This window comes from Pleurodeles waltl, chromosome 4_2, assembly GCF_031143425.1.
Source record: "Pleurodeles waltl isolate 20211129_DDA chromosome 4_2, aPleWal1.hap1.20221129, whole genome shotgun sequence".
Taxonomy (NCBI): Eukaryota; Metazoa; Chordata; class Amphibia; order Caudata; family Salamandridae; genus Pleurodeles; species Pleurodeles waltl.
The window spans coordinates 68,963,972-68,974,805 of NC_090443.1; the positions used below are offsets into that span (position 1 = coordinate 68,963,972).

A 10,834-nucleotide genomic window follows, 5' to 3' on the forward strand; every position below is an offset into this window, starting at 1 on the left:
TGTTTCACCGAGGCATGAGCCACTGACAATTATTTAAAGATGAAAACTTATTTTTTTTTAAATAAAAAAATAACAGGTACAACTAAAATTAACCTTTTAGACCCGTTTGGACAGTGAGTAGGGTAGTTACTGCCGTGTGCGTTGTAACTACTGCAATAGCAGTGTGTCTGATACATCATAGTATCTCGGGGCATCCTCGCTGTTTCCATTCGTATCATCCACCAGCTCTCAGCCCACTCTGGGGAGTAGGGTAGGACTGCACAGCAAAGAGCGAACCGAACACCCCGAGGTTGATGGGGCTGAAGCTGGATAAGGTTTGCGCTGTGACTAGAGGAACGGCATAATGGAGACTAGGGAGTAGGGCGACCATGCGTCCCGGATTTACCGGGACAGTCCCGGTTTTCACTTGCTGTCCCAGCAGATTTTGGCAAATTTGGCTTATGTCCCGGATTTTAGAGGGGGGCGACTGAAACAGTGAAAGGCACTTTTTTGATGTTCTAAAGATGTGGTAGTTAGCAGATATTAGAAGTAAGCAATGTAATTAACATGTATGATGCTGTTTTTCAAAATTACTTATTATTTCTTTTCATAGTGCCTCTTTTGTGTTCTTAAGTTGAGGAGAGCTGTCATTCAGTGGTGCTCCGTTGACGTAAAATTGTAGACCTTCTTCTATTTTTGCAAAATGTCCCGGTTTTTTGTTCTCAAGATATGGTCACCCTGACTAGGGTGGCAGGGAAGGAACGCCATGATTGGGTCCTGTGACCTCAGAATTGCGATTGCCACTCTGAAGTGGTGGGACAACGTGGCTGGTTGTGGAGAGAGATAAATCACATGATGTCCTAAGAATGTCACACCGATCATTCTATGCCACCAACACTCACGGTGGCCACCTCTGAAATAAGACGCTTTGTATTTGGGCAGAACTGCGTTGAACCCACTTTGTAAAACTGACCATAGGCGTTGTATCCAGTACTTATCAATGTCATGCGAATTCTCTGTGATTTCCATGCATGTCGTGACTCTGCACATATGAATACTCCGTGCATTAGATCTAGTTTCCTTTTACATGTACGTGCTAGGTCACTTGACTTTTCCATCTCCCCCTCGTTAGAACATTGTTGCTGTGGGTGCCGGTTTCTGTGACGGGCTGGGGTTTGGCGATAACACCAAGGCAGCGGTTATCCGGCTTGGCCTGATGGAGATGATCGCCTTTGCCAAGCTCTTCTGCAAGGGCCCCGTTACCTCGGCCACATTTCTGGAGAGCTGCGGAGTGGCAGATCTCATCACTACGTGCTACGGTGGCAGGAACCGGAAAGTAGCTGAGGCATTTGCCAAAACAGGAAAAGTGAGCACTGCCTTATGTCAATATATACCTGTGCACCTCTGCATCCCTGTCTCCTAGTACTCAAACGTTTGACTATTGTACTTGCGTCCCTCTGTCTGCCTTTATATGTGTGATTGTGTATTTATATGTGTGCATCTAACACAGAGAGAGAGTGTGTGTGTGTGTGTGTATATATATATATATATATATATATATGGAAAATGTCACTTACCCAGTGTATATCTGTTCGTGGCATGATACGCTGCAGATTCACATGCTTTGCACATCCCGCCATCTAGTGTTGGGCTCGGAGTGTTATAAGTTGTTTTTCTTCGAAGAAGTCTTTTCGAGTCACGAGATCGAGGGACTCCTCCCCTTTCGGCTCCATTGTGCATGGGCGTCGACTCCATCTTAGATTGTTTTCCCCGCAGAGGGTGAGGTAGGAGTTGTGTATTATAGTAATAGTGCCCATGCAATGGAGTAAAAATGTATGTACATAATGTGGTTTAAAGCAATATATTTACAAATTTACAAATGTTCAAGATCAACTTCCAACGGCTACAGGCTCCCGGGGAGGCGGGTGGGCGAATGTGAATCTGCAGCGTATCATGCCACGAACAGATGTACACTGGGTAAGTGATATTTTCCGTTCGATGGCATGTGTAGCTGCAGATACACATGCTTTGCATAGACTAGTAAGCAGTTATCTCCCCAAAAGCAGTGGCTCAGCCTGTAGGAGTTGGAGTTGTTTGAAATAAAGTTCGTAGCACTGCTTGTCCTACTGTGGCTTGTTGTGTTGTTAACACATCCACACAGTAATGCTTGGTGAACGTATGAGGCGTAGACCATGTGGCAGCCTTACATATTTCATTCATTGGAATATTTCCTAGAAAGCCCATAGTAGCACCTTTCTTCCTAGTTGAGTGTGCCTTTGGTGTGATAGGCAGTTCTCTTTTTGCTTTGAGATAACAGGTTTGAATGCATTTAACTATCCATCTGGCAATGCCTTGTTTGGATATTGGATTTCCTGTATGAGGTTTTTGGAAAGCAACGAATAGTTGTTTTGTTTTTCGAATATGTTTTGTTCTGTCAGTGTAGTACATTAATGCTCTTTTGATGTCTAATGTATGTAGTGCTCTTTCAGCTACAGAATCTGGTTCAGGAAAGGACACTGGTAGTTCTACTGTTTGATTTAAGTGGAATGGTGATATGACTTTTGGTAAGAACTTTGGATTTGTTCGTAAGACTACTTTATTCTTGTGTATCTGAATAAAGGGATCTTGTATGGTAAATGCCTATATTTCACTTACTCTTCTTAGAGATGTGATGGCAATTAGAAATGCTAATTTCCATGTTAAATACTGTATCTCACATGAGTGCATGGGTTCAAACGGTGGACCCATGAGCCGTGTTAAGACAAGGTTGAGGTTCCACGAAGGAACTGGTGGTGTTCTTGGTGGGATAATTCTTTTCAGTCCCTCCATAAAAGCCTTTATGACTGGTATCCTAAATAGTGAAGTTGAATGCGTAATTTGCAGATAAGCTGAAATTGCTGTGAGATGTATTTTAATGGATGAGAAAGATAGCTTTGACTTTTGTAAGTGCAGTAGGTAGCTGACGATTTCTTTAGCAGATGCGTGTAAGGGTTGAATTTGTGTATTATGGCAGTAATAAACAAATCTTTTCCACTTATTTGCATAGCAATGTCTTGTGGTTGGTTTTCTAGCTTGTTTTATGACCTCCATACATTCCTGTGTAAGGTCTAGATGTCCGAATTCTAAGACTTCAGGAGCCAAATTGCTAGATTCAGCGATGCTGGATTTGGGTGTCTGATCTGTTGTTTGTGTTGAGTTAACAGATCTGGTCTGTTCGGTAGTTTGACATGAGGCACTACTGAAAGGTCTAGTAGTGTTGTGTACCAAGGTTGTCTTGCGCAAGTTGGTGCTATTAGTATGAGTTTGAGTTTGTTTTGACTCAATTTGTTTACTAGATATGGAAGGAGTGGGAGAGGGGGGAAAGCGTATGCAAATATCCCTGACCAACTCATCCATAACGCATTGCCCGGAGACTGATCCTGTGGGTACCTGGATGCGAAGTTTTGGCATTTTGCGTTTTCTTTTGTTGCAAATAGATCTATTTGTGGTGTTCCCCATCTTTGGAAGTAAGTGTTTAGTATTTGGGGTTGAATCTCCCATTTGTGGATCTGTTGGTGATCCCGAGAGAGATTGTCTGCTAACTGGTTCTGAATTCCTGGAATGAACTGTGCTATTAGGCGAATGTGGTTGTGAATCGCCCAATGCCAAATTTTTTGTGCCTTGAGACACAACTGTGTTGAGTGTGTTCCTCCCTGTTTGTTCAGATAATACATCGTTGTCATGTTGTCTGTTTTGACAAGAATGTGTTTGTGGATTATTATAGGTTGAAAAGCTTTCAACGCTAGAAATACTGCCAGTAATTATAAGTGATTTATGTGAAACTGTCTCTGTTGAGTGTCCCATTGTCCTTGGATGCTGTGTTGGTTGAGGTGTGCTCCCCACCTTATCATGGAGGCATCCGTTGTTATTACGTATTGAGGCACTGGGTCTTGGAAAGGCCGCCCTTTGTTTAAATTTATAGTGTTTCACCATTGAAGCGAGGTGTATGTTTGGCGGTCTATCAACACTAGATCTTGAAGTTGACCCTGTGCCTGTAACCATTGTGATGCTAGACACTGTTGTAAGGGCCGCATGTGCAATCTTGCGTTTGGGACAATGGCTATGCATGAGGACATCATGCCTAGTAGTTTCATCACTATTTTGACTTGTATCTTTTGTTTTGGGTGCATGGCCTGTATTGCATTGTGAAATGCCTGTACCCTTTGTGGACTTGGAGTGGCAATCCCTTTTGTTGTGTTGATTGTCGCTCCTAAGTATAGTTGTATTTGACACGGCTGAAGGTGTGACTTGTTGTAGTTGAGTGAGAAACCTAGTTTGGGAAGGGTTTCTATGACATACTTTGTGTGTTGTGAGCACCGTTCCTGCGTGTTGGTTTTTATTAACCAATCGTCTAGGTACGGGAACACATGTATTTGCTGTCTTCTGATATGAGCAGCCACTACTGCCAAGCATTTTGTAAAAACTCTTGGCGCAGTTGTTATCCCGAATGGCAACACTTTGAATTGGTAATGAACCCCTTGGAATACAAACCTTAAGTACTTTCTGTGTGAAGGATGTATCGGTATATGGAAGTACGCATCCTTTAGGTCTAGTGTTGTCATGTAGTCTTGTTGTTTGAGCAATGGGATTACGTCCTGCAGTGTCACCATGTGAAAGTGATCTGATTTGATGTAGATATTTAATGTTCTGAGATCTAATATAGGTCTTAGAGTTTTGTCTTTTTTGGGTATGAGAAAGTACAGTGAGTAAACTCCTCTTCCTCTTTGATGAATTGGTACCAACTCTATTGCGTCTTTTTGCAACAATGCTTGAACTTCTAGTTGTAGAAGATCTATGTGTTGTTTTGACATGTTGTGTGTTTTCGGTGGGACATTTGGAGGGAATTCTAGAAATTCTATGCAATAACCATGCTGGATAATGGCTAGGACCCACGTGTCTGTTGTTATTTCCTCCCAGTTTTTGTAGAACTTGGTTAGTGTCGCCCCCCCCCCCCCCCCACTGGTGTTATGTGTTGGGGATTTGTGACATGGAAGTCACTGTTTATTTTGTGGAGTTTTGGGACTTTGGAACTTCCCTCTACTCTTTGGGAACTGTCCCCCTCTATATTGTCCCCGAAAAGGTCCCCTCTGGTATTGGCTCTGATAAGTGGGCCTTGTTTGTGAGGTTGTGGGTTCAGTGCTTTGTCCTCGAAACCCCCCTCGAAACTGTGATTTTCGAAATGTGCCTCTGCTCTGTGGGGAGTAGAGTGCGCCCATGGCTTTGGCCGTATCAGTGTCTTTTTAAAGTTTTTCGATAGCAGTGTCCACCTCCGGCCCAAACAACTGCTGTCTGTTAAATGGCATATTCAGCACGGCTTGTTGTATTTCCGGCTTGAATCCAGATGTACGCAGCCATGCATGTCTCCGTATTGTTACTGCTGTATTGACATTCCGAGCAGCTGTGTCTGCTGCATCTATTGCTGACCGTATCTGATTGTTCGAGATACTCTGTCCTTCCTCCACCACTTGTTGCGCTCGTTTTTGGAACTCCTTGGGCAAATGTTCTATAAAATGTTGCATTTCGCCCCAATGAGCCGTGTCATATCTTGCCAACAATGCCTGTGAGTTGGCAATGCGCCATTGGTTGGCTGCTTGTGCCGCCACTCTTTTCCCGGCCGTGTCGAACTTACGACTCTCTTTGTCTGGAGGTGGTGCATCTCCAAAGGTGTGTGAGTTCGCCCTCTTGCGTGCTGCACCTCATACCACTGAGTCTGGTGTTAACTGTTGTGTGATGTAAATAGGGTCTGTTGGTGGCGGTTTATATTTTTTCTCCACCCTTGGAGTTATGGCTCTTCCTTTGACAGGATCTTCAAACACTTGTTTGGAGTGTTTTAGCATTCCAGGTAGCATGGGGAGGCTCTGGTACTGGTTCTGTGTGGACGACAGGGTGTTAAATAGAAAGTCGTCTTCAATTGGCTCTGCATGCAGGCTGACATTATGAAACGCCGCTGCTCTTGACACCACCTGTGTGTATGCGGTAGAGTCCTCAGGTGGTGACGGTCTAGCTGGATAACAGTCGGGACTGTTATCTGACACTGGTGCATCATAAAGATCCCACGCGTCTGGATCATCCTGACTCATCCCTGTATGAGTTGGGGACTGCATCATTGGTGGAGTGGCTACCGGTGATGGTTGTGGTCAGCGTTGTGGAGATGGTGGTGGGGTTACTTGTCTTGCCACCTTTGCATGTGGCTGTTTGTCTTTTTCTTGGAAGGCAAGTTTCCGTTTCATTCTTATTGGAGGGAGAGTACTGATCTTCCCTGTCTCCTTTTGAATGTGGAGCCTTCTTTGTGTGTAATCTGGCTCTATTGTCTCTAGCTCCTGTCCAAATCTATGTGTTTGCATTTGGGAGGACAGGCCTTGTTCCTCTGTGTAGGAGCTTGTTTTCGGTTCCGAGGCCGGATGTTTCGGTACCGAAACCTTTTCGGCTGCCTTTTTTGGTTCCGACGACACTTTTTTGCTCTTCGGCGTAGTTATCTCTCTGTGCCGACTTGCTTCGGTGCCCCTCTCTCGGTGCCGAGATTGCTCTGACCCGGTATCTCGGGGTCGAGTCTGCTCTGTGCCGGTATCTCGACCGGAGTCGGATGACTTCGACACATGCATGCCCTTTTTCGGTGCCGATGCTCGCTCACCTATTTTTCAGGTTAAGCCATGGCCTGCCGGTGGTGGCGTCCCCTGGGCTTTTGTGGTCTTTGCGTGAGTTTTGTGTATCGACGTCTTACTCACGGTTTTCAGCGTCTGTTCAGGATCGACCTCTTCCGAGTCCGAATCCTCGATGGAGAAGGCTTCCTCTTCTTCCTCCATGTGTTTTTGTCCTGTCAGCACCGACGCCATCTGTAGTCTCCTTGCTCTTCGGTCCCTTAAGGTCTTTCTGGACCGAAACGCTCGACAGGCCTCACAAGTATCCTCCTTGTGTTCTGGAGACAAACACAAATTACAGACCAGATGCTGATCTGTATAAGGATACTTGTTGTGACATTCGGGGCAGAAGCGGAATGGGGTCCGTTCCATTAGCCTTGAAGACGCACGTGCTCGGGCCGACCAGGCCCCGCCGGGGAAATCGAAAACCCCAAAGGGCCGCCGGAGCTCTTCAAAATTCGGTCTCGATCTGTTATAACTAACCCGATACCGAACGTAAACAATACCGTCTAAATTTCCGAGATTTTCACTAACTTTCCGAACCGAAACGCGGAGCGAAAAGGAACACGTCCGAACCCGATGGCGGAAAGAAAACAATCTAAGATGGAGTCGACACCCATGCGCAATGGAGCCGAAAGGGGAGGAGTCCCTCGATCTCGTGTCTCGAAAAGACTTCTTCGAAGAAAAACAACTTGTAACACTCCGAGCCCAACACTAGATGGCGGGATGTGCAAAGCATGTATATATATATATAAAAGTAGCATGTTCCTCTGTGACTGTCTTCCTATCCTCGTTCAAGGTGTTTGCCTGCCTACCAGAGACTTCACCTGCCTGCCTTTCTAGCCTGTCAGCATATACCTTGTGATTGGTGCCTGTTTTTATTATCTGCGTGTGGCTGGTCCCTCTTTACCTCCATGGGTCGCCTGTGGCTACATCTTCCCCGCCATCCCTAGGGCCCTTTGTACTTGCCTGCTCTTCTACATCTTCCTGCCTGTGTGCTGAAGAGGCCGGTCTGGTGTGCATTTGTGATAAGGGAGCAGTAATGTTTATTGCGGTTGGGGTTGTTTGGGATGTATTTTGATGATCCTATTTCTGAGACCGCCTGGTCATGAGTAACCATTTTGTGCCCCTAAAGTCCATCGAGGAGCTAGAGCGAGAGATGCTGAATGGGCAGAAGCTGCAGGGACCGCAGACCTCGGCCGAGCTCAACCACATCCTGAAGAGCAAAAACCTGGTGAACAAGTGAGTGGTTGTCTTAATGCCCCTGCTGCCCTTAGCCACCGTATAACACATTCTCTAAGCCCCCACTCAGCGTCTTGTGCACTAATTGTCTGACAGGGTATTGATGTTCATGCCATTCTGTCAGACACCCCTCATAACATATCTATGTACAGAGTGTTCACTCACAGGATCATTGCAGGCTTTGTGTACTTCTGGTGCAGTCATATGCTTCTTACAGTTAAGCGTACAACCTGTGTGATCACTTACTCATTGCAGGCTTTGTGCATACATTGTGGTCAAACACTTTTTGTAAGCTTTGTGAACATACTGTGAAGTCACACAGTATTCCTGGCCTTGTACGTAACAGTGTGGTCACATTCTCATGCATCCACTGTGCATATACTCCAATTGCAGGCTTTGCACATAATGTTCAGTCACATACTCATTGCAGGCTTTGTGCACACATTGCTGTCAGACACTAATTAATGGCTTAGTGTACATCCTTTGCTGTCACACACTCACTGCAGGCTTTGTGTGCACCCTGTTCGGTCAAATGCATGTTTGCAGGCTTTGTGCACAAGCTGTGGGGGTCACCCACTGATTGTAGGGTTTGCACATGCAGTGTGTGAACATGGATATCTTCTTTCATTTCTGTTTTAAGTAGATTTTTTATTTTTCAAATAGGGACCTAGATAGACTTTTACTAATTTTCCCAATTTGTAATCTAACTTGGAATGAAAAATACCCGCTTTGTCATTAAGACACTAATCAGGTGGCAACCCCCGTAGTTAATGTTTCAAAGTACAGAGTTTAGACATAATCTTACTGCATTTCTGAGCAGCTGGGTTGCACGTGTGCAGGCTGTGTGGGGGCATGGAGTAACTATTCAGCCTGCATGCAAAGGCACACAGCTTGCACACGTGCCCTGGGCATGTGGGTGCACTGTAGTTATGTTGGCAGCAAGTGAAAGTTAATAGGTACAAATGTTGCACTCCTGTGAAAGCACCAACCTTGCCTATGTAGTCCGATTGTGACTCTGCCTCCGTTAACGCACAATGCTTTTCAGTGAACATAGTTTGCCCAGGTAGAGTCTGCATATGAGAGCACATGGTTGGTCTATGCACACTTTGGGTCTGATTCAGAGTTTGCTGGACCTGTTACTCCACCACAAATGTGACCGATATCCCGTCCACCGTATTACGATCTCGATAGGCCATTGTGGGATTGTAACAGAGTTTGTGACAGAGTGACCGCCTCTGCCAAAGTCTAAATCAGGCCTTTTATATCCAGGACCGTATACCTAACCAATGCTCAGGATATACTGGGTGGGGGCATTTTACACTTTCATTAGACACACGTGGGAGCATATAGCTGGTACATGACATAGCATATAGCTGGTACATAGATACGCAAACAATCTGCACCCACAGTAGGTAAGCTGTAGGGCATCGCTTGAGTGCAAACTCTACAGCTCTATTTCCTGCTCTCATACTTAGTATGCTATTACAATGAAGCTGGTCTTGATGGGAGCCTATAAAGTCCATATGTCTACTGAAGAGGACTCCAGGCCATGCACGGTGTGACCTCTAATCAGCACATCTACCAATGCTCATGTCCACTTCTCTCTTTGTTCAACTGCAGGTTCCCGCTCTTCACTGCCGTGTACCAGATTTGCTACGAGGGCCGACCGGTCACGGAGTTCATCAAGTGCCTCCAGAACCACCCAGAGCATTTGTAGATGGAGAGTGAACCTGCACTGTGCACTCATGGACAGAAGCAGAATGGCTTGCAGAGAGGGGAACTCACTATGCCAGCCTTCGGCCTGGCCCTCTTGTTAAGGATTAGGGTCTCTGCGTTCCAGAGAAGCCCACTTCTAAGGATTACTAACGCTAGTCCACATGCCACTTTGTTAGAGGCTATGCTTTCTCTCACACATTTAAATGCCCTTTGGCAGCTACTTATCGGCTTGTAATTGAGTGAAAGTCCGAACGGCTGATGATCCAATCATATCTCAACCCCGCAGTGGCTGGAGCACATGCCTCGCAACCTGATTGACTGTGTCCAAGTTCGTACACCCGTCGAAGTGCACCTCATGGGAGCAATGCTGTTTGACTGTGCCGAGTTTCTTCCCTGGGGTCTCACTGAATCCAGTTGGGCACAGAGGTTTCTCATATACCTTTGTATCTCTCCCTTGGGCCTGACTGTGTCCATCTGAACACTGAGGTCTCACAACTTCATCTTGGGTGTCTGGTTTTGATCAGAGGTCCTCTGCCCGGTGCCAAATCATGCTGTTCTGTGCCCAACTATTTAATTTTTCTTAACTTGCTTTCTTTCTCTTCTACAAGCCAGTGAAAATGGTGCCCTGAGACATGAGGGTGGTTCTGGAAGTGCTGCTGCCCTTATGGTGTAGGTAATATTGGGCATAAAGGATAACTCGAGACACTGGTTTTGTTCTCCTTCACAAAATGTTGTAGTGTTTGCGTCTAATAAACTGTGGCATTAAAGGTCTGACGTGAGCTGCCCTGGAGCAGCCAAGGCTGATAATCTGTCGTGTCTGGACTTTGGAAAGGGCTGGTTGAGAAGTGTCGCAGTTTCGCAATCACCTCTACCTCAGTGCAACCTTTCCCACACTCCCTATCTCCCGTTACCCTCAGGAAAGAAGACGGTAAGAGTGCTTATTGGTGTTTGTAATTCCATCTTTCATTTAAGCACATCCAGCAGTTTCTAACACTGCACAGGTGGAGCCTTGTTAGTTTCTGGGCTCTGGAGGGCAACAGGCGAGTCTCGGGTAGGTAGAGGTTGAGGCGGTGCTTTCATGTAGAAGTGGGTAGTTGAGCTTCATTTCAGTGTGGAGACGTGCAGTGACCTGTTCCTTGCACCCCGGGAGGTGGGGTGGGTTTGGGCATACGGGTACCATGAAGAGAATCTGACAGAACTAGGCGATGGAACAGCATTCA

At 45.9% G+C, this 10,834-nt stretch overlaps 1 protein-coding gene across 1 annotated transcript in view; it reads left to right on the forward strand.

Moving 5' to 3' along the window:
* The window catches only part of GPD1 (glycerol-3-phosphate dehydrogenase 1), a 77,763-nt gene extending 67,342 nt beyond the window's left edge, over positions 1-10,421 (forward strand). Inside the window, exons 6-8 of the mRNA XM_069230682.1 lie at positions 1,112-1,345; positions 7,792-7,898; positions 9,519-10,421. Of these exons, the coding sequence (XP_069086783.1) occupies positions 1,112-1,345; positions 7,792-7,898; positions 9,519-9,615 (438 nt within the window). The 3' untranslated portion in view covers positions 9,616-10,421. The remainder of the gene's footprint in view (positions 1-1,111; positions 1,346-7,791; positions 7,899-9,518) is intronic.
* Positions 10,422-10,834: the final 413 nt, after the last annotated feature.